This window comes from Myotis brandtii, unplaced genomic scaffold (genome assembly GCF_000412655.1).
Source record: "Myotis brandtii unplaced genomic scaffold, ASM41265v1 scaffold940, whole genome shotgun sequence".
In the NCBI taxonomy this organism is placed as follows: Eukaryota; Metazoa; Chordata; class Mammalia; order Chiroptera; family Vespertilionidae; genus Myotis; species Myotis brandtii.
In genome coordinates, this window is record NW_005371877.1 from 85,608 (window position 1) to 108,661 (window position 23,054).

The window sequence follows — 23,054 nt, forward strand, 5'->3', positions numbered from 1 at the left end:
ATGGTTGCCTCATGGTCAGCATCCTGGAACCTGGGTCTTTAAGCTTCTGACAGTCCTTTTAGTGTAATGGCTGGGCCGCTGGAGGGGAGTGCGCATCAGTGAGGCCCAGGGGCGGTCAGTTCCGCTCCTGCTGGCACTGTGTCTTACACTTCCTTTTTGTAATAATAACCTGTACTGGTCTCTATTTTGAAATAATTTCAAGCAGCACAGAGAATCCCACGTGTCTCTTGTCCACCTTAACCACAGGGCTGTATGAGGCAGGACTGCTCCTAGTCTGGGTGTGACTGTGGTGAAGACAGTAGCCCCAACTCCGCTGCTGGGCAGAGAGCACCATTAACTGAAGCGTGGGATCGGGGCACGAAGGCGGTGCCCTCACCCCTGGGCCCTTTTTGTTGGTCCATTAAACACTTTAATTCACCCCAGGGCGTTCGGGTTATTCTAGATAAACAGAGGCCATGGGGAAGAAAAAATCAGAAAATAGGAAGAAAAGAAATGACACTGGGTGGGGAGGACCTGGGGCGAGAGGGGAAAGGGAAGAACTCTGCCCGGACCGGACGGGTGCGGAGGGACCGACTCCAGCAGAAGGCTCGTTGGCCCAGCCCGCCCCCATTGTGGTCATGGCCACAGTGGCCCCTCCCACCTCCATCTTCATGCTGGGAGGGAGGGACAGGGACCCGGTTCCCCAGGCTGCCTCCCTGTCCTGCTGAACTTGGACCTGCCAGACCAGGGACTTGAATCTGTTGACCATCCTTTCTCTCCAGCCCACACGGCTCTGGCAAAGGTCAGTGGACATCCCCCGGCCAGAGCCTGCGCCATCCCTTCTAGACACTGGACGTGGGTGTTCCCCAGGCTCTGACCCCCTGCGTCTGCTCTTGTGCTGTTGTGGCCGTTCTCCCCCTTCACCCCCTCTTTGGAGAGCCTTGTTTCACTCCCCTTTTGTGTCCTAAGTGCTGCTTCCCTGGGTCAATCTTCAACTCAGGGGGAGAGGTGTCACTTCCACTCCCGAAACCACTCGGCTCCAGAGCGGTGGGGTTGCCCCCAGGCGGCCTGAACCCAGACTTGGCCTTCAGGCGCTCCTCACCTCACGCACCGGGACAGGCTTCTTTGTCCTTTACGGACGGGCGGAGGGGGAAGCGTGAGCACAGATAGTGGTATGAGGTCACAGATGGCTTTTTTAGTTCATTAATTATTTGTTATTGCCAAGTCGTCCTTCAAAAGCTATTTACAGTCCGACCAGTGTGGCTCAGCGATTGAGCGTTGATCTAGGAAACCAGAGGTCACTGGTTCAATTCCTGATCAGGGCACGGCAGGCTCGATCCCCAGTAGGGGGCGTGCAGGAGGCAGCTGATCATGATTCTCTCTCATCATTGATGTTTCTGTCTCTCCCTCTATCTTCTCTGAAATCAATAAAAATATATTTTTTAAAAATTTATAGCCCTGGCTGGTTTGGCTCAGTGGATAGAGTGTCAGCCTGTGGACTGAGGGGTCCCGGGTTCAATTCCAGTCAGGGGCACATGCCTGGGATGCGGGCTCGAGCCCCAGTAGGGGGCATGCGGGAGGCAGCCGATCGGTGATTCTCTCTCATCATTGATGTTTCTGTCTCTCTCTCCCTCTCCCTTTCTCTCTGGAATCAATCTATCTAAAGAAAAAATATACTGCCAAACCGGTGTGGCTCAGTGGATAGAGCGTCAGCCTGTGGACTGAAGGGTCCCAGGTTCGATTCCGGTCAAGGGCATGTAGCTTGGTTGCGGGCACATCCCCAGTGTGGGGTGTGCAGGAGGCAGCTGGTCGATGTTTCTCTCTCGTCGATGTTTCTGACTCTCTATCCCTCTCCCTTCCTCTCTGTAAAAAATCAGTAAAATATATTTTAAAAAAATATACTGGAAATTTGTAAACACAAGACTTAAAAAAAAAAATGTATAAAGCCATTTGCCTTGTGTGAGTGCTGCTGGCTTCCCGGAACCCTGGCCAGTCGCTGCGTCTTAGTTACTTCTCCTTCGCTTCTGTGCCCGCGTGTGCGTGTCCTCTGTTGGCCGTGGCTGCTGCCGTGCACACCTGGGCCCGTTTCCCTGTGAGGCTGTCTCTCCAGGGTGCGGGCTGCTCCGTGACCCGAGGGACTTGTCCCGGGTGTGGCTTGTGTTTCCTTTTCTCCCCCACAGGGGGTCTGGCCACTTTCACTGCGGAGCAAAGACAGCCGCTCTGCCTGCCTCCAGGGAGGAAGGAGAGGAGGGCGGGGCTGTCGATGCCCCGTTTCTCCCTCCAGACCCTCCACCGCACCCAGAGCCCGGCCTCCCCGGGAGGAGACACACACGCCCCGTCACTGTGCCTTCCCTTTGTGCCGCTGCTTTTTGCAGTAAAGACGTTTTTCTCGTCACGTAGCCACACTGTGGGCTTCTGCCTGTGGGTCCTGCTGGGGGGGCTGGTTCCCGGAAGCACGGTGTGGCTCATCAGGTCGGTCGCGGGGTGTCTAGCGATTCAGGCGCTCACCCTGCTTCTGTCTTCAGTCTTTTGTGCTAGAGTTCCACTTCGAGCCCAACGACTACTTCACCAATTCAGTCCTGACCAAAACCTACAAGATGAAGTCCGAGCCGGACAAGGCCGACCCCTTCTCCTTCGAAGGCCCTGAAATAGTTGACTGTGATGGGTAAGGAACACCGTTTCACCTTTTTTCTCGGCAGTGAAACTGGGAGGTGACTTTAGAACTGCGTCAGAGAGAAATGAGGGTGAAGCAGGAAGCCTTTCACTTGCCCTGAAGCCCAGTGGGCTAAGAGGAAGTAGTTTTCTGTGGGGGATGTGATGGCAGCGCTGGGAAGTGTATCACATGGACACATGGGCAGGCTTCCGGGCAGTGGCCCGGCTCCTCATTCTCATGAGGGGATCGGGTTCCCGGCCCCGTCCGTCAGGCTGTGGCCGGCAGCCCACATGAGTCGGCGCAGAGCAGTGCGCCAGGGGCTGGCTTTGCAGATGGGGTCAGCGTGCTTGTCCTTGGACTCGGGGTGAGCACCTTGGCGACTCCAGTCTATAGGTCCCCAGGGAGTGAGTGTAGTTTGAGTTGTTCCTCTTGGGCAGTTCGAGATGCTTGGGACTGGTTCCTCCGCAATTGAAACGTTATTTTACCCGCTGGGACCTCGTGCTTGTCCTCATGACCCTCCGCCTGAGTAATTCAGGCCTTAAAGTCCTCGTGACTCAGTGGCGAGGGTTAGAAAGGCCACTGTCCGGGCCGCCTGGTGACAGGAGGCCTGGCTTTCCGGCGCTTCTAGGGCCGACACCGTCCAGCTGCTGTCAGGTGTTACCTGTGGTCCAAGGGGGTTCAAGGGCTAGAAAGCAGCTGTGCCCCACCCACCACGCAGCACATGGGGAGCTGCGGTGTTGTGTGCGGGTCCTCAGTATTGGCGGGGGTCACCTGCTTCCTTTCTCCAGCTTGTCCCACTCAGTTCAGTGGCCTTGAGAATTGGGGTTTGAGTGGTGACTTCAGGTGCACTCGGTGGGGGCTGTCCAGGGGCAGCAGGTGACAGGCTCTGGGGGTGCCTGTGCCCAGCCTTGACTGGGGTTGTTCACAGAAAACACGCTGCAGTGTCTGGGCTGACACACAAGCCTCCAGCCGAGGAGGCCTGGGTGCTGGTGCCCTTGCCCTGCAGAAGCCCGAGCTTGAGGCACTGCTTGGTCGGGGTGGTGGCAGGCAGCCCGTTCCTGTCACTGCCTGCGGGTGAGCCTCATGCGCGGCCATGCTTGCTTGCAGGTGGGTTTATGAAACTGTTAAGCGTAGAGTCGTGGTTTGCTTGTTCTGTGCACTTGTAGTCGGCTTTTCTCATGAAGTGTGTGTTGGTGGCTGTCGTGCCCCTGCAGGTGCACTATTGACTGGAAGAAAGGAAAGAACGTCACCGTCAAAACGATCAAGAAAAAGCAGAAACACAAGGGTCGAGGCACCGTCAGAACCATCACCAAGCAAGTCCCCAACGACTCCTTCTTCAACTTCTTCAGCCCGCTGAAAGGTGAGGGGCGTCCCTGCTTCCCGGAGGCCTGTCCCGCCGCTCGGCTTTTACCAAAGACCTGCAGGCGGGCACCTGTCCTCACTGACCCAGAGAAATGGGAGAGGGTTTTGGTGTTTACGAGAGAAGGTGAGAGGTGACAGCTTTCAGCGTTTCTTTTACATGAGCCGTTGCTGGGAAGGCGGCACCTGGAGCCCGTTCCCAGGACCACGCTCAGCACCTTCGCCTCCAGCCCCAGCTCTGGCGGTGGGCCCTGGGCTTTGCCCGTGATCCTGTGCTTTTGTTAGCAGGACGCACACTAAGGTGTGAGCAGAGCCTAGGAGCTCCGCAGGGTGACGCTCAGCGTGAGGTTGGACAGAAGGTCCATCCTTATGAGCAAAATAAAGACGCAATGCGTGTGCTGATCTTGCCTGCACCCGCCGTCCGTCCCATGTGTAGGCAGAGGGCACATTGAAAGCAGCCAGGGCTGGTGGGTAAAGTGCCGCTCGAGATTGGCAGGTCTGCAGAGTGTACGTCGGTGTGATTTTAGGCCTTGTGTGCCATTTGGTTTGATTTGGTAGGTTATTTTTTGGTTCTGAGAACACAGAAACATTTCTGTCTAAATGAATGATAGTTGCTTCTTGGCTTTCCGCCTTTCCGCTTAAGAACAGTTTCATAGGAACCCTCTGCCTTTGGGTAGCGGGGCCTGTGCTGCTGTGAAAGAGCTCGTAGCCCCAGGGTCCGTCTTGGCCCTGGCGAGCTGGGCTGGTAAGGGGACGTTGCTGTGCCAGAGGCACTTGTGCTCACAGGTGCAGGGGGGCTGCAGGGGGACCTGGCAGCAGGAAGGGAGGACAAGGCGGCACCTCAGGCTCCATGGTAGGAAGCTCAGAGTGCCTGCAGGGCCTCCCATGCCTCCCTCGTCTCCAGGCTGCTTGCAGCCCCTGCGCGGCAGCTCTGCCCCCGCCAGGACTTGGGGCCGGGGCGCTTGGAAATGTATCTGTCGTGTTGCTCAGTGTTTGCCTCTCCATTGTGAGGCGCTTGGGGCCGAAGCAGAGCTTGGAAGCTTCCATTTTGAGTGTTGTTTCCCCCGAGCGATAACGTAAAGATGGGCCTCGAGCTGGAAAGGTGAGCTGCTGGCTTTGAGAGTAAACTATTGGGACACCTCAGTGTAATTTTCTAATCCTGAGAGAACGTGAGGGCGGAGCAGTTGGCTGTGTCAGCACGGATACGAGGAAATGAGAAGACCCATTGGCTCTTTACCTTCCACGCTTAAAGCCAGGTTGAGATGACGAGCTGCGGCCCTGCCACAGGACCGGCGCCTCCGGGCTGTCAGTCCGGCGCCTCACGCAGCAGCTCGGGCCTGAGCCGTTGACTTTGACCTTGTCTCTGAGCTAGTGCCCCTTCGTCCCGCTCCCGCCCAGCTCGCAGTCCGGTCTCTTCATCGTGGCTATTTTCTGTGATTTTGTCTTTGAGCCCAGAAGGCAGGGGTCCTCAAACTTTTTTTTTTTTTTTAAATATGTTTTATTGATTTTCTACAGAGAGGAAGGGAGAGGGATAGAGAGTTAGAAACATCGATGAGAGAGAAACACCGATCAGCCGCCTCCCGCACGCCCCCCCACGGGGGATGTGCCCGCAACCAAGGTACATGCCCTTGACCGGAATCAAACCTGGGACCCTTGAGTCCGCAGGCTGATGCTCTATCCACTGAGCCAAACCGGTTCTGGCCCTCAAACTTTTTAAACAGGGGGCCAGTTCACTGTCCCTCAGACCGTTGGAGGGCCGGACTATAGTTTTAAAAAAAACTATGAACAAATTCCTATGCACACTACACATATCTTATTTTGAAGTAAAAAAACAAAACGGGAACAAACACAGTATTTGTATTTGCATGTGGCCCGCGGGCCGTAGTTTGAGGAGCCCTGCCAGAAGGGGTCAGTATGTGTTGGTTTGGGGGTAAGAACAGCCATGACTGTGCTCCCTTAGTGTCCCTGTTGGGGAGATCCCTTGGGAGCCTGCGTGGAGTCATGACAGAGGCGCTTTGGGGGAGTTTCCTTAAAACTGGATTTAAAATACTTGATAAAATCAAAATGGAACGAAGTAGACTCGCGGGCTTGGGGATTGATCCTTTGTGGGGTGGTTTCTAGAATTGCGGTGGTGGCTGCACACCAAGTGTACCAGGCAACATGAAATTGCACACTTAATGGGGGAGACCGTTATGGAACGTACATTATAGCTTCAGTTGCTATTTTCAAAGCAATCACATGCACATCACTACACGTGATGAGCTCTATGAAAACAGGGTGAGAGTGGGAGGCAGGGGTGGGGTAGCCAAGAAAAACATCAACATTGATGACGTGATTTTTGAAATGAAGGAAACATAAAATGGCCAGTCCAGCGGCCTCTGTGTCCTTAAACCCACAAAACAGGTCCAGAAGTCAAGTTGGTAGAGGTCCTTGTGCTGATCCCTAACCTTCAGGCCGGGCCCCCAAATCTGAACCTTAAACAGCCGTGGGGTGCTCGTGTGCCAAGGCTTGGGGACCACTGCCTCGTGGGTGGTGTTTGGACCCTGGCACTCGGGCCTCCGCCGTCTCCACTGTGGCTGGCACTGCACAATCACTGCAGCGGCCTCCCTGCCACGGCTTCGCTGACAGCCTCGCTATGATGGCTTCGCTGCACGGCCTCGCTGTGACGGCTTCACTGTGATGGCCTCGCTGACAGCCTGGGGAGAGGCGGAGACTCCAGAGGATGGACAGGCAGGGCTGAGGCCTGCAGTTCAGTGAGGGCCTCGGACCAGCATCGCTAAGATTAGGGATTCGCATCCCTTGATCATTTGAATGTCACTGGGCTTCACTGAGGGCGGATTTAGTGACTGGTTTGCCCGTCCTACTCAGTTCAGCCCAGTCTGTGTCGTGTGTGGAACCTAATCTCAGCGTCCTCTCTGGGGTGGGCAGTGATAGTGACACCCGGCCCACAGGGCAGTTTCTCACTTGCAGGAAGGTGTCAGCGTGTTTGCTCCTTCCTCCTCTCCACACAGACAGGAGTGCAGTGTTGACCTCTCTGGAGGTGGGGAGCTCAGGGCCTGTTCCCTTGTCTACTGCACGGTCACGTGAGGCTTTGCAGGACACGAGTTGAAGCTCCACTCACAGCGCAGGTGCACTCGTGGCCACAGCCCGCCACGCAGCAGCCTTTCCACCTGTTAATCCTAAACTGCTGTCGGCCTCAGAAGGTTGGCATCCTGCATCTGGGGGCCCGCCCAGGGCCCAGGCGTGCGGGGGAGCGGGCACAGGTGCTGTGGGCGCCCACCAGGAGGTGCAGGGAAGGCTGAGCTGGGAGGCGCTCACTTTCTCTGCAGCTGCGCTTCCTGTGTGGGGTCGGGCGTTTGCTTCTCACTGTAACCTGGGTGTGTTTTGTTTTTTCCAGCGTCCGGGGATGGAGAATCGCTGGTAAGATTGTGTCGTTACTGAAAGCCTCTTACTGGCTGTAGAGCCTGTATTTCCTCAGTAGTTACCTACTTTCTTTGTAGCCTGTTCCTCTTCCCTGAACCCGGAACCCGGGCGGGAGGGTGGGTTGTGTTCACTGCCCTCTGTTCCCCGTTGGGCTGCACTTTGCTGCCTCCCCGCCATTGCACTGCTATGCCTTTAAAGCAGCTGAACCTCCTGGCCTGTCACCTGGCAGTGCTGGCCCTGGGGCTGTAATCCCGTTACCAGGGGCGGGAACGTGAGAACAGGCTGTCAGTCCCACTGAAGGGAGTCATCCGGGGATGGAGAATCGCTGGATGAAGATTCCGAGTTCACGCTGGCCTCCGACTTTGAGATCGGACACTTCTTCCGTGAGCGGATAGTCCCGAGGGCCGTGCTGTACTTCACGGGGGAGGCCATCGAGGACGACGACAATGTATGTGCCTGCGGAGCCCGGCCCAGGACACATGGCTGCTGTTGGTGTTCGGGGGGACGTGGAGGGAGCGGAGAGGTTCCGCAGTGGGGGAGGCAGGCGGTCCCTATCAGCTTTGGGTCATTTCCAAACAGGAGGGACCCTCATTCACAGAGGTCTGACCGCGCCACGCGGTCATCAGCAGCAGAGCCAGCTCGTGCTGGCCTGTGGCTCCGTGACCTCAAAGGGGTGCGGGCCGCGCTCTGCAGAAAGATCGCTGCGCGGAGACGAGCCGTCCCCAGCCAGAGTGGAAGGTGGCCCCGAGCACACCTCCCAGGACCTTCCAGCCCTGGGTCCATCACCTGAGGCAGCCTCCTTCACAGCCCCGGTGCCCTTGGGTCCTGATTACTGGTCACAAAGTTCTGTTTCGTTCAGTATGTGTGGAAGGGAGGAGGGGGAGAGAGAAATACCAATGATGAGAATCAGTGATGGGCTGCCTCCTGCACACCCACACTGGGATCGAGCTGCAACGTGGGCATATGCCCTGACCAGGAATCGAACCCTGACCCCCTGGTTCATAGGTCGACACTCAACCCACTGAGCCACGCTGGCTGGGCACCAAGTTCTGTTGTGTGGCTTGTTGCTGGAGGGGTGTTTCAGGTGATGTTTAAGCCTTGCTTTTAGAGCTCTGGCGGCTCCTGGTGCCTCTAGGTTTCCTTGCTTGCGAGGTCTGCTCCCTTGCACCCATCGCCATGCAGGCCTGCTCCCCTCACTCTCCTGTGCTGAAGGCCCTGCTGGGCTGTGTGGTTCGGGCTGGAGGGCGCTGTGGGCTCGGGTACGTGTCCACACAGCTCGGCCCGTGCTCGGCCACGTCAAGTGCTTGCGAAGACTTAGGGTTTAGGAAATGCTGGTCACACGACGAAGTGAAGGCGGGAGTTCTGGTGTGTCTTCCATCTTCTGGGTCGTCTTGCTCGTCCCAGGGGCTGTGCGCCCCTACATATAACCAGCTCTACCAAGTGTGAGATGGGTTTGAGACAGACCTCAGATCTCTCTAAAGGAGGCCCCCGTGAACGGGTGCACGTAGACGCTCCGCAAACCCGCACCTGAGCCTGTGGGAGACAGAAAAGGACACGTAGATTCCTGTGTGCTGCCGTGTGCTGAGCTCAGCATCGGCCCGTGTCCTGGTTGGCCCGGCACACCCAAGCTGGCAGTCTCCTTCCTTCACCCCCATTATTAGTCCTTTTGATGGGCATCCTATTAATGGGGCAGGGCTGTGGGCGAGCATTCCTGCAGCGCTGGCCCTGCCGGCCGTGGCGTTGGTGCCAGGCATGCCCAGCAGCAGATGGCTCCCAGCACGTGGCCTGCAGCCACGCTGCCCTCTGCTCAGTCCGAGCAGGATTGCGGCCTTTCCTAGGCCTGACCGGTGGGCCCTGGGCAGGGCAGTGTCGGTCGGGTTGCCTCCACACTTTCAAAACCTAAACTGTGTTCCCTTCTTTTTCAGTTTGAAGAAGGTGAGGAAGGAGAAGAGGAGGTAAGGCCAGCTTGTATGTGGCAGCTCAGTGCCTCGGGGGAGGGGTGGGTGGTTCGGCTTGCTCTGCGGAGGGGACAGCGGTGAGCCCTGGGGCCTTGTTACATCCCTTTGTGTGACACGGCAGACGTGGGCCCTGCTGAGAACTGCAGAAAGATGGCAGGAGCCGTAGCAGGATCCCATTGGACCCTGCATTTGGCTGATGCAGTAATGGTTCAATCCACAGAATCAGCGATATGTTGATCTCAGGCCTAAGAAAATTTTGAGTCCAAAGGATGTAGTCAGTTGTGGGTAGCGATGGCTTTCCTTCCGAACTGAAGCGTGACTCTAGTGTGAAGTCCTGTTCACTCCTCTCCACACAGGAGCTGGAAGGCGACGAGGAGGGGGAGGAAGAGGACGATGCCGACGCGAGCCTCAAGGTGAGTTGCTCTGGAACTGCCCACTCCGAGGCACCTGACGCGTTCCTCCAATTAGAACGGTGGCGGGGAGTCAGGAACACTGGAGCGGGACTGCTCAGTGCCTGGAACGGCGGGTGTGCGAGTGGCAGTGCCTGCTTCCCCCGCTCGCTCGGGCTGTGTCCCTCGCCTGGTCTCGTTCTGGTGATGATGTCACTGACACACAGGTGCACTCGTGTGCTTGTTTTTGGAAAGGATGCAAAGATGGCACTTTGAGGGCGGGGGTGGGGGCGTTCTTATATTTTAAATAGAGGCATGAAAATGTAAGTATAATTTACAATTGTACTTGGGCTGAGAATGCTTAGAAATTAAGTCTAGATTTCTCATAATTTAAAATAAACTAGGAAGCTTTTTATAAAAAATGGCAAAAATGAGTGAACAGCCCCATTCATTGTACTGGTGAGTCCGGAGTTGTACTCCTGCTCTTGATTGGCTGAAACCCAGGTGCTTTGCCACGTGACGCGCACTAACCGCAGCGCGGCCTCCCCAGGACTCGCTCCTCACGCCACCGGGCCTTCGTAGCGCGCCTCTCGCTCACCGTGTGTGCGTGTCCCCGTCTTTCCCCAAGTGCATTGTGCCCGACGCTGTGCGTGCAAAGCCTGGTCTTGTCACCCGTCTGTACCACCACCACGTGTCCCTGTGCACGCATGCTCACGCGGGAGTTCCTGCTGGGGAACGAGGGTGGGGGGGGGGCAGGCTAAATGCGCTCACCGAAGCGTTCATCGTTTCACGGTGGCCTGTCCGTCACGGTAACTATTCAACACCCCTGTGCGCACCTGAGTGCCAGCTGGAGAGGCGCAGACCGGGGGCCTGGCCTTGAGTGCTTCACACTTGGGGGACAGGAGTTGGGGGGTGTCTGTGAGCTAACAGAACTGGGTGGTGGTGACCCCTGACACTGCCGTGCCGAGCCCCAGGTGTGTTCTTTGCCCTGGGGCGCGGCTCACCGGCAGCGGGCGCTCGGCTCCTGTTGTTTCCTCCTGGTGTCCGTCCTGTCCCCTCACGTCCTGTGTTCTGGGCACTGTCACCACATGGCACGTGACCTGGCAGAAGGGAGAGGATTGTTGGCACTCACCCCGTGACGTCTCGAGGTGTTTGTTGGGAGTGGGTGGTGCTGTGAATGCTAGAACTGTCGGCCGTGCAGGCAGACGCAGGCTTGTCCTTGTGAGCCCCTGTCCCCCGTCCCCCTGTCCTCTCGTCCTCCCGTCCCCCCGTCCTCTGTCCCTCTCTTCTCCCTGTTTCCTCTGTCCCCTCGCCCTCCTGTACCCCCATCCTCCTGTCCCCCCTCTCCCCGTCCCTCTGTCCCTCTGTCAGATGGCACCTGTGCAGAGGCACTTGTCAGTCTGGGCGGCAATGGAGAGCAGCAGAGTCAGGGAAGGCTAAGCTGTGCGTGGAGGCTGCTGCTCAGCCGCAGCTGCAGCCCTCCCTTCCGTACGTGAGATGGGGCTGCTCCCTCCTGTGAGCGTGTGTGCTTCCTTTCCTCATGCTGACCCTGCCTTTCAATTTCTTTCCCCGTTTAGGTGTAATTTTTGTCTGTTAATCATGCGTTTCTAGGTAAGGTGGAATTCCATTCATTCCTCACTTCCAAATTGTTGATCTGTGCTTATGACAATGCTGTTGTGACGGGGCAGAGCAGGCTGCTGTGTGGGCGCACGGGCCAGGCGGCCACGGGCCTCCTGACCAGCCGTCGTGTGTGGGGCTGTGTGCGCCCGTGGAACCGGCTGGCCGCCACCACTCTGGGTCCCGCTTGCCGAGCCCAGTGTTTCTTGCTGCCCACGTAGCCAAGGGGTAACTGGTGTGGCGTTTTTCTCGATGACAGGACTGCCCTCCAGGAAGAGGACAGAGGGGAGGCCCTGGGAGATGGGCGGTCTGCGGGGCCTCCTGGAGGCAGTCACGGCTTCCCCGCCCCTGCTGCTCCCTCAGTCCCTGTGCCTGTGCCACCCCTGCTCACAGGCAGTCGGAGTCGACCCCGAAATGTTTCTGGACGTGCCTCATCCTTGTGCAGCCAGTGGGCTGTGGGGGGCCGAGCTTGTGCCAGTTTCTTACCTGAAAAGCGACTGCCGTGTGGTGTGGGTGTAGCGCGTGTGTTGAGGTTTCTGCGGTTCTAGCTCAGCGGCAGGTCCAGCTGTTGGTCTCAGCAGCAGCAGCACGCCCAGGCCACTTGCAGGGCGTGGGTCATCGTCGCTGTGCTCCGTCCTGGGCTCCCCTGGGGGGCACTCACCACTATGATGAGCGGGGCGCAGCAGGGGGAGGAAGCTGGGAACCGGAGGCAGACACGCAGGCAGCGGGTGGCCTTCTGGGAAGTCGGGTTCTGCAGCCAGAGGCAGTGGTTCTGACAGGCTGTGCCTGTGAGAGCCGGGACTCGGGGCTTCCTGTCAGAGGTGCCTGGTGCTGGTGCGAGTTCAGGTGGGGCCTTTGAGGGTCTGTCGCACTGTCCTGTCACATTCGTGGGGGCGCAGAGCGGGCTGAAGGTGCGTCCGCAGTGAAGAGAGGATCTGGGCGCTAGGTCAGGGCTGGTCACCTGCCTGCGTGTTGGCATTGCTGTGCCCACGTGTCTGAGGAGCTTGGCTGCCAGGTTGCACCCGAAGCTCACTCCCCACCTGCCAGCTCCTCTGAGCGTCATGAGCTGTGCAGCCTGGGCCTTGGAGCGGAGGACCCGGGGGTCACCGGAGCGCCCCATGCCCAGCGGCGCAGTCTCCTCTGCGCTCCTGCTCGGGGCGCTTGTTAGCCGCTCAAGCCACCCTTCTGTGGTCCCAGGATTGGCAAGGTTTTGGCTATAAGTTTGTGCCTTTGAAACACCAACTCCTCTGCCTTGATCATCGGCATGGAGTGACCACGCTGCCATCACACTGGTATGAAACAGGAGGTTCGGCCTGCATTCCGTTTTGTCCTGTGTCCACAGCCCCTCCTGGCCTTGGCGTGGGCGAGGACTCTTCCTCCAGCGTCTCCACAGCCACACGGGGGTGGCGTTTAGACCAGCAGGCAGCTCGTGTCCCCTGGGTAAACCACAGTGCAGCTGACAGCGTCCCTGCGTCACATGACACGGTGTGTCGTTTATGTCAAAGCAGCGGGGAAAGCCCCCTGTCACCTCTGCAGGCTCCTGAGCGCTCTGCTCCGGCCGCAGCTCGGGGCCAGCACTCGGCTCTTCCCCTGAGAGGACGCTGTTTGGTGCTGAGCTCTGTCGGCTAGGATTGCTGGTCGGGGTGTTGTTTTGGTGTTTCAGGTGAAGGGCAGGGCCCCCAGCCCCGAGAGGCCTGCCACCGGCCCTGGGCAGGGCTGGGCAGACACGGGGCCAGCCTGTGGGTCCCGGCTTGTCCTGTGCTCCTTCCATTTCGTGTGCTAATCGGGAGCTTCGACCCGGGTCCGAGGCTGCTGCTTGTCTGTGTGCCTCCTTTACGTGCACTTCATCCCTTAAACGTGATTCCCAAAGACCAGCTGGAGCCCAGCTCACACCTGAGGGTGTCGGTGGCGTCATCCCAGGTGTTTCTTCTCGGCCCTGGGTGCTGAGGCCATAGGCATGCCGGGTGGGGTCCCGAGAGGTTGGTAATCTTAGCTCGGACGGATGGGTGCACCTGCTCTGCTGCCCACAGCATTCGTGGGGCGCAAGTGTAGTTCCAGTGGTCGGATTACACACGACAGCTCACACTGAAGTGGTTCAGGGGTGGGGGACTCCCCTCTACCTTATCTGGAAGGATAGGATTCCCACTTGGGGGCTCCTGGGAGGGTGGCGGCTTGTCTGTGGATCTTGGAGTCGTGGCTTTGCGGGCATTCCTCATTATCAAGGAGAGGGGCCCGAGGAAGAGGCAGCCCCCCGGGCGCGGGGCTGGGACAGGAGCCCGTCCAGATCCAAGTGTGGATCCTGTCGGGGGAGGGGGTGCTGTGCTGACTCACGGGGCAGTGCCTGGGCACCCAGAGTCCTGGCTGCCGTCCAGCCTGGGAGCGGGTCTCCGCTCTGCCCGGGCCGCCTGCTGCCTTGCCCAGAGTGAGAGGGTCTCACGGGCCTTTCAAACAAAAGAGGCAGCTCTGCTGTGACATTTCTCCGGGAAGTTGGCTTATATTTTTGTTACTTTTTAAAATATATATGTTCTGACTTCAGAGCGGAAGGGAGAGGAAGAGATAGAAACATCCATGATGAGAGAGAATCATGGATCGGCTGCCTCCTGCATGCCCCACTCTGGGGATCGAGCCTGCAACCCGGGCCTGTGCCCTGACCTGGATTCAGTCTGGTGACCTCCTGAGCCACACCAGCGGGGCTTGTTACTGTGTTCCCAGTCTGTCCGTGCACAGTTGAGTGTTGGTTTCCTGGTGGCGGGAGATGGTGGAGGGACGGGGACGGTTCACAAGCCTTGTCTCTCTCGTTGACAGAAGGAGCCCAGCCAGCCCTCGGAGTGCAAGCAGCAGTGAGCAGCGACTGTCGGCAGCGCCCACACCGACCTTGTTCAAGTGCATGGTTTTCACCTCACTTCCTCTTTCCTTATTATTTTGCTTAACCTGTACAGCGGCCACTTACATGCGTTTCAGAAGTAGGAGGTTTGATCTAACCCGCACCCGCCGCGGCCTTGGGTGCAGCTCAGTAGACTTCCCCAGGCCCACCTTTGGGGGCCCGTAGACCACGTGGGGTGGGAGGGTCCCCGAGCCCAGGACAGAAGTCGGGAGTGTCTGCTCCCATCTCTCATTTGGAGACACACCCGCTTCGTGCCCAGCCACCTGGCCCTCTGTCTCCGCGGAGCCGGGGAGCATCCGTGCTGCCGGGGGCTCTTACTTTGGTTTTCTTTTCCTCGGGGTGGGGGTGGGTCGTGGCGCCCACCGTGCTGAGGCGTCAGCGTGGGTGGTGCGTCCCGTATTTATTTGTTCCTCTGCGCTGTGAGCCTCGGGTGCGTGCTGGCGCTGGTCCTCAGGTTTCTGAAACCATGTTTGTGACTGGAGACCTGGGGAGGGGACGGGGGGAGGTGGTGGCGGCTCCTCTGGGAGCCAGGCCTGTGTGGGAGGAAGCGCTCCCTCCTGCCACTGCGGCTGGTGGCGAGCTCCTCTCCTTGCTGTGGGGACCCCTCTTAGCCAGGCCAGGCCCTGTGCCCATCTTCTGTGGGGAGGGCTGGGCTGGGCGGGGCACAGGTGTGCTCGTGTGTAGGTGTCGTGTCTCCTTAGCTCCCATTTCTCAGCCCCACGTCCATCGTGTCTTAAAGCCCTGGGTTCAGAGCGACCTGTTCTTGGCTGGCCTGTGGGGCTCCGAGTGTGTGACCGCATTCCCTGGTCCCTGGTCCCTGGTGGCTGGCGACGGGCCCACGGCGGGCGCACGGACCAGGCCTGGGGAGTGCTCAGCCTTATTCCTTAGACACATTTGTAACTGAAGATGCTGTTTTCGATTTGTACAGACTAGTTAGAGTATCTATTAAAGTGGTGAAACCTGAGCCTGCCTGCGTCTCTCTGTGGGGTGGGGAGAGGGTGGTCGCACTCCCCGCAGCTCTGAGGTGTGGCAGAGGCCGGACCCCGTGGCTGGTTTTCCTTTTGTTCCTCAGGCTGCGTGTAGTTGCCTGTTGGTCTCCAGGCCCCGGGGAGCCCTGTGCTGGCTCCTCACCCTGCACGAGAGGGCGGGCTCCTCCCGGAACCCCGGCCTGAGGATGCTGCTCGGGCCTTGTTCCCCCGCCCCGCCCCCGAAGGAGGCTGCAGAGGGAGCCTGGCGCTGGCCGCTGGGCCTCGGTGGTGAGCACATGTTCACAGGAATTGCAGGGTCAGAGATGCTGCGCAGAGCGTGTCCCGGGTCATTGGCAGGGAAGCGCTGGGCCTCTTGGGGAACAGTCTTCCAGGGAAAGCCTCTCCCACTGCCCCAATCACCATGGCAGCTCCCATTCCCATACGGAGCACTGCACCCAAGGGAGAGGCTGAGAGCTGGAGGCTGCCCTCTGTTCTTCAGGAAAGTGGGCGTGTCCCTGGGACTGAGCCTCTGGGTGGGCGAGTGTGCTCCGGGCGGCATACACTCCGCTCCCGTACGCTCCGCTCCCGTATACTCCGCTCCCATACACTCCGCTCCCATACACTCCCCTCCCATACACTCCGCTCCCACTCCCATACACTCCTCTCTGGGCAGCATACACTCCGCTCCCATACACTCCTCTCTGGGCAGCATACACTCCGCTCCCATACACTCCTCTCTGGGCAGCATACACTCCGCTCCCATACACTCCTCTCTGGGCAGCATACACTCCGCTCCCATACACTCCTCTCTGGGCAGCATACACTCCGCTCCCATACACTCCTCTCTGGGCAGCATACACTCCGCTCCCATACACTCCTCTCTGGGCAGCATACACTCCGCTCCCATACACTCCTCTCTGGGCAGCATACACTCCGCTCCCATACACTCCTCTCTGGGCAGCATACACTCCGCTCCCATACACTCCTCTCTGGGCAGCATACACTCCGCTCCCATACACTCCTCTCTGGGCAGCATACACTCCGCTCCCATACACTCCTCTCTGGGCAGCATACACTCCGCTCCCATACACTCCTCTCTGGGCAGCATACACTCCGCTCCCATACACTCCTCTCTGGGCAGCATACACTCCGCTCCCATACACTCCTCTCTGGGCAGCATACACTCCGCTCCCATACACTCCTCTCTGGGCAGCATACACTCCGCTCCCATACACTCCTCTCTGGGCAGCATACACTCCGCTCCCATACACTCCTCTCTGGGCAGCATACACTCCGCTCCCATACACTCCTCTCTGGGCAGCATACACTCCGCTCCCATACACTCCTCTCTGGGCAGCATACACTCCGCTCCCATACACTCCTCTCTGGGCAGCATACACTCCGCTCCCATACACTCCTCTCTGGGCAGCATACACTCCGCTCCCATACACTCCTCTCTGGGCAGCATACACTCCGCTCCCATACACTCCTCTCTGGGCAGCATACACTCCGCTCCCATACACTCCTCTCTGGGCAGCATACACTCCGCTCCCATACACTCCTCTCTGGGCAGCATACACTCCGCTCCCATACACTCCTCTCTGGGCAGCATACACTCCGCTCCCATACACTCCTCTCTGGGCAGCATACACTCCGCTCCCATACACTCCTCTCTGGGCAGCATACACTCCGCTCCCATACACTCCTCTCTTGCTCCTGTACACTCCGCTCCCATACACTCCTCTCCCATATACTCCGCTCCGGGCGGCATACACTCCGCTCCCATACACTCCGCTCCCATACACTCCGCTCCGGGCGGCATACACTCCGCTCCCATACACTCCTCTCCCATACACTCCGCTCCGGGCGGCATACACTCCGCTCCCATACAGTCCGCTCCCACTGGGCAGCATACACTCCGTTCCCATACACTCCGCTCTGGGCAGCATACACTCCTCTCCGGGCGGCATACACTCGTGGTTTGAAATGGCCCGGAGACCGGTCAGGTCGGCTCCTGCCCACAGTGGACTTGGGCCAAGAACAGGGGCGCCCAGGGGCCGTGAGGAACCGGATCTGGATGTGATGGAGTGGAGCCGGGAAGAGGCGGAGCCTCGCGTGCACCCTCGTGTGGGTGTGTGTGCAGTGATGACGTTGGGAAGCCACAGGCTAAACAGGAAGCTGGAGGGGTGGGCTGCCTGGGTCAGGTGGGCAGGAAAAGCAGGTGCTGGCCGCTCTGTGTCCTCCGTGCGGAGCCCTGCATCGCGGTCGCACGGGACCACGGGGGAGGCAGAGATGGGGTGCTCAGAGGCGTGGGTTCTCTCCCTGTGGGGTGTGGGGTGTGAGGACAGGCTCCGGCTGCTGTTCTGTACACGGGATGGGGACTCGAGCCCATGCCCAGAGGCGGAGCTCTCCCTGGCCACCCACTGGCTCAGCCTCGGCGAACAGCAGGGCCGGTCATGGCGCTATCCTCTGCCCTCCCACGTCTCCCCCTCCTGGGCAGTCAGAGGAAAGGGAAGGTGGTTCTCCAGTGGCCAGGGGGCCGGGACCTGTCTCGGTGGAGGCCACTGGTGGTCACAGGCCTCGAGGACACCGCGGAGGCTGCTCTGGTCCTTGCCAGGAGCGCTGGGCAGTCACGGGGCACTCAGGTTTGCCCAGAGCCCCAGCCAGGGGCCCAGGGAAGGTGACTCTTGCACCACTCCGGGTGGCCACCGGCCTGGCCTAGGGCCCACTCGGCCTGGGCGCTGCAGCCACCCAGGACCCATCCTGCCCGTCTGGCTGCTGCTTCTGTCCCCAGTCCCTGTACTGCCTTACGCCCAGCCACCAGCCCAGCCCCCCTCTGGGCCCAGACGTCACCATGCTTTCTGGTGACCAGGAGGGTGTCCAAGGCCACCTCCCATCCCTGGCCCCTGCTGCCCTCGCCCGCCCTCGGTCCTTAGGGCGACTCCCCAGGCCGCCCTTGTTCTGTCCGAGGCTGTGGGGCCTCCCTCGACCCAGGTGTCGCCTGTCACACAAGACTGGCCTGGGTCCCGCTGCCCTCTGAGCTCTCCTGGCACCTCACCTGGGAGGGGCTCCCCTCCCCCAGGCAGCTCAGTGCTTCCGCCAGGTGCCAGCAGTAAAGGTGGGGTGCTGGCAATGCTGTGTACCCCACAACAGAGTGGCCCCAACATCAGGACCCCCACAACACAGGGATCTCGAAAGCATGACCTAAAGGAGGGTGGGCGGGCCGGTGGGGACCGGGTCTGACCTCGGACCTGCTCAGCACCTGCTGGGGTGGGCGGGGCCCTGTCCGGAGAAGGAAGTGGTCACACAGGTGTGTTCGTTTGTCAGCTGGACTGGCCTCAGGTGGGTCCACGTGGTTTATGGGTGTGATTTACACCTCATTGGAGCTCATTTTTCAAAAGCCCCCGCATTGGGGGGTTCCACTTAAAAGGCTTGTTTTCCTCTTGAGGGGTCAGGAGTTGTGGTCACCCACCGCCTGGCAGCAGCCTCTGTCCACCCCTGCGGTGGCCAGGCAGCTCAGCAGGTGCCGGCTCATGGCTCCTGTTGGCTCCTGTCTCATGGTGCAGGGGCCCAGCCAGCCCCTCAGCCCAGGGCTCCTGTTCTCAGAGGGGTTTGCTGGGAGGCTCCTCCAGGCCTTGCCCCAGCCATGGGGGGGTGGGGGCTGGGGGGCTGGGGCCTGGCTTCAGCCAGGCTGGTCTCGGTGTTGCTGACCTCTGTCCTGCCCTGAGGAGCCCCCTCTGCTCCGAACGTGTGTGTCCTGTCTCCCTCCCCAGCGCCCGTGGCGGGGACACCGGGTGGGCTGTTCTCCCTCACCGGGCCTCCTGCTGCAGAGCCCCTGGTTGGAGAAGGGCTGTGGGCGTGGAGTCCTGCCGGCATCGCCCCATGTGGGCTGCCCTCGGCTCCCCGCCAGCTGGCCGCCCGCCACCCAGTGTGGCCGCACCCGGACTTTGGTCCCTTCCGGTCAGAATGACTTCCCGGCCTCCTTCCTCGGGAGGCAGGTTCGCCCTCCCCCCTCAACCTCGGGCATGTCTGGGGTCAGGGGAGGCGGAGGAGCCTCAGAGCCCGCATTCGGCCTCTCACCAAGAGACGCAGACAGTGGTCCCCAACAGCCCCCCCCCCCCAACCTCATCCTCAGAAGCTGGTGAGGGTCTCCAGGCACCTTGTTCGCCTGGGACCCCTCCAGCCTGTGGCAGGTCCCATGGCAGCTCCCCGACACCCCTCCCCCCAGGCCGAGTCACCTTGGTGCCCCAGACACTGCTCCACCCACCCCAGGTGTCACCACTGTGCCAGTCACTGGCCCCGCCTGGCCATGCTGACTGTGCTGTGGGCGGCGGCCGGATGTTACTTTCCATGACAACCTAACAGGCCTGGCCCTGAGCCGACTGTGCCAGGCCCCGGAGAGGCAGGCGGAGCCGGCAGGCACCTCGCGGCTCCCAGGGCTCCTCCAGGGTCTGGGTGCCCGCCTGTGGAGCCGTCCGGTCCCCCAGTGGCTGGGGAGCCTGCAGAGGAGGCCCCTCATGCTCAGACCCAGTGCCTGCCGACTCGCCGCCGGCCTCGGCCTCCGCACACAGTGCGCCCTCGGACGGCAGGAGGGAAGCTGGGGGACAGGAGGTCTGGGGTCTTTCCCCGACCGACCGCAGGCTGCCCCCACTTCCAGCAGCGGCCCCGAGGGCTGACTGTGAGCCCTTCCGGCCTCATTCCTTCATGCACTTGCTCATCAGGCTTCCAGCGGCCCTGGCCTCCACTCCATCCGCCCCCCAATCCTCTGCTTTTACCGACAAGCAGTCTCCAGCTTCCCTGGCTCTGACCAGGGTGAGGTCTTTAGACAGTGAGGTCGACACTTTCTAGTTCCCCCTTTCCCCCCAAAATGTTCCCTGAGCACCTGGGGGCCCCAAAGAATGGCATTGTCACTGCGTGCTGGGAGCTGACAGCCTTCTAAGCAGGGCACTGAGGGACGAGGGGGATCCCCAGGGATCCAGGGTGAAAGGTCGGGGTAGCGTCACTTTCTCATTGGACCCCCAGGGCCTTGTGAGGTGGGGCCCGCCTGGCAGACTCCAGCAGAGGGGCTCAGGCAACGAGAGCAACAAGGGACACAGCTTTAATGAGCCAAGGCCAGGCTGAGCCGGAGCCCGAAACCCAGGTGGGAGCAGGCCTCCCCCTTCTGCCCTTGGGCCTCCCTGTTCCCAGGCTGCAGCTCCCAGCAGGGGGCAGGCCTGGACCACAGGCTGTGACCAGTGGACCGAGTAGGGCTCAGGTCAGGTGGCGTCCGGCCGCTTCTCAGGTGCTGCAGCCCCAGGCCATGTGGGCCTTTCTCCCCTGTTCTCCCTGCCTCCCCTCCTCTCCTGTGGCAGTTGGTGGGAGCAGGCCTTAGAGTTTGCCCTGGCAATCTAGGAGGGCTCCATGGAGGAGGCCAGAGAGGGTCTTCCAGGCAGGGGACCCCCGTGACTGTCTGCACTGCCCCCCCACCCCCCACCCCCCCACACACATAATACATAATGGTCTATTTCCAATTTTGCTTGTGGTAATTTTCTATAATTTACTGAAAACAGTGCCCAACCCCAGGCCCCAGGCCCCAGCCGCTGACGCACACCTTCCTCACAGGCTGGTTGGGCAGCAGCCTCGGGGCTTGGCTTCGTCACTGCTGTGGAAATGACCTCACATGGGGAGTTTCGAAGAGGCGCCTTCATTGTCCCTGGCCAGGGGTTCGAGGACCAGTTTCGCTGCCTGGGGAAGGTCCCCGCGGACCCTGAGTATCCCAGGGGCCATACCCACTGAGGAGGCAAAGCCCAGCGCGGCCCCTCGTTCTCAGAAGTAGTGACCACATGTCCCCAACCCAGAAGCCCCCTGCAGGGGCTGTGCCTGCCCAGGCCTTGGGGTTCGGTGGAATGGACTGGACTCACGCTGGCCGGCCGTGTGACCCCGGATGAGTCATCTCAGACCCTAATCTCCCTCCCAATCTGGGGCCTAGATCCCTGGGCTGCTGCTCCCCGGGAGGCGGTCCCTGGTGGGCAGCTATCCTGGTGGGTCCTCTAGGCTCCTGGCTGTCAAGTGGTCCAGGGAGCTCCCCTGCCTCCACCCCCCCCCCAAAAAAAAGATCTCCGACCAGCACTTCGCCTCTGTCTCCTGGGAAGTAGGCACCACAGTCCAGTCCGGTTTCCAGAGGGACCCGCTGGGGCGGAGACGGGCCCTCCCCTTGCTCCAGGCTCAGGCTGGTTTGGCCTGGTTTGGCCCAAGCTGCACAGGGATGGAGCAGCTTCGGACATGGGTGGTCGAAGCCGCCTCCTCTACCCCCACCCCCGCAGGTCCCAGGCCTGGGCGGGGCTGTTGGGAGTGAGGCTGCCGGGGTGGCCTGACCGATTCCCACCAGTCACTCAGGGTCCTCTCCCTGGGGTCCCCCGCCCCCGATGACCTGTCCTCCCAGCTCCCGCTGACACCCACTTGTCAGCACTACCCCCAGGTCACCACCAACCCCTCCCAGAGCGGCCAGACCCACGGGCAGAGTGAGCACCAGGTGGGTGGGACGGGCAGGGCACCTCACCCCACTCTCCCAGCCTGGCCTGCTCCTGCTCTCCCACGTCCTCCCTTCCTCCACCCCAAGCCCCGCCTCTCCCCCCCACCCTGGGGCTTCTCTTTCCACACCTGCAAAGTAGGGGGAACATGCCCCCCGCGGGGCGGTCTCTGGGTCGGTGCACAGAGGCTGGGCATGTGCCTGCACACCGACCCCATTGACCTTCACGGCCCCTGCTCCCGTCTCCTGGGGACTGGGCCTCCCCAGGAGTCCTCCCAGCTCTCCAGGCCTCACCGCCCCACCCCACCCCACACACCACGCGCCCCTGCTCCCGTCTCCTGGGGACTGGGCCTCCCCGGGAGTCCTCCCAGCTCTCCAGGCCTCACCGCCCCGCCCCACCCCACACACCACGCGCCCCTGGCTCGGCTCCTCTCCTCTCCTGCGAGGACCAGCACAAGCAAGGCCTGCAGCACCCAGTAGGGCCTTAAGCAATGCCCAGAGTTCAGGCTCCACCAACTGGCCCTTGGTGGCGGGGAGGGCGCAGCTGGCACACTGGTGGACCTCGGAGGGGCCCTGCAGAGCGGTGGGCACCCGGGGGTGGCCGGATGGAGGCTCCCCAGGGACAGTGACAGCTGCACCCCTGGTCTGTGCCTGGTGTCCCACTGTCCCAAGGACCAGGTCTGCCCAGCAGCCCGAGACCCGCTCAGCTCAGCACAGGCTGCGCTGGCCAGGGCTGGTGGGCTGGGGTGTCCGCACCCCCACCCCCACCCCCACCCCCAACCAGCCCTCTAGCCAGACACCTGGCTGCCATTTGCACAGACCTGAGCCAGCGATGTCCCTCCAGGGTCTGGACCACCCACAGAGGTCAGGGGGCTTGGCCGAGGCTGCACAGCCAGGGCCAGGGGTGTGTGTGTGTGTGGGATGGGGGGCGGGGGTAGGGGCTGGTCCAGGGTGGGCTCCAGCTCCGCCTTCTGCTCCCAGCACTGGGTTGCCCCGGGCTGTCCGGGGCGGAAATGTTGAATTCTGTGGCACCAGGACACCCGCGTTTCGGGCGGACCCATCCCACAGGTGGAGGGTGCTGGTTCTCACCGCCCCACTCTCTGCCACTCCTGCTGGGTCACAGCTTCCGTGGGCGTGGAAGGTGGGGCCCCGGCGGCTGCGCACCCCAGAAATCCCCGTGGCGGGCTCCACCCCCACCCCTGGGAACCGGGAGGAGTCGGCCACCAGTTCCTGCTCCCGTTCAACCCTTGAAAGGAAGACGGTAAATAGAACGCCGGGCGCCGGCGATGACTCAGCCGCCCCCGCTGCCCTCGCCC

The 23,054-nt window shown here is 60.7% G+C and overlaps 2 protein-coding genes across 4 annotated transcripts in view; one reads left to right on the forward strand and one right to left on the reverse strand.

Moving 5' to 3' along the window:
- The window catches only part of NAP1L4 (nucleosome assembly protein 1-like 4), a 31,869-nt gene extending 13,001 nt beyond the window's left edge, over window positions 1-18,868 (forward strand). Inside the window, exons 8-14 of one of the 3 annotated variants that reach the window (XM_005885929.2) lie at window positions 2,505-2,644; window positions 3,847-3,992; window positions 7,720-7,862; window positions 9,340-9,369; window positions 9,729-9,785; window positions 11,339-11,372; window positions 14,184-15,226. In XM_005885929.2, the coding sequence (XP_005885991.1) occupies window positions 2,505-2,644; window positions 3,847-3,992; window positions 7,720-7,862; window positions 9,340-9,369; window positions 9,729-9,785; window positions 11,339-11,344 (522 nt within the window). In that variant the 3' untranslated portion in view covers window positions 11,345-11,372; window positions 14,184-15,226. Of the gene's footprint in view, window positions 1-2,504; window positions 2,645-3,846; window positions 3,993-7,719; window positions 7,863-9,339; window positions 9,370-9,728; window positions 9,786-11,338; window positions 11,373-14,183 lie in introns of those variants that run through there. The other 2 variants (XM_005885928.2, XM_014533121.1) reach the window with 2 other exon arrangements.
- Window positions 9,792-13,937, reverse strand: LOC106724723. The gene is made up of 2 exons (XM_014533122.1): window positions 11,865-13,937; window positions 9,792-10,861 (listed from the first exon to the last, which is right to left on the reverse strand). Exon 1 carries the CDS (start codon window positions 13,291-13,293, stop codon window positions 11,953-11,955), a length of 1,341 nt encoding a protein of 446 aa, XP_014388608.1. The 5' UTR covers window positions 13,294-13,937; the 3' UTR covers window positions 9,792-10,861; window positions 11,865-11,952.
- Window positions 18,869-23,054: the final 4,186 nt, after the last annotated feature.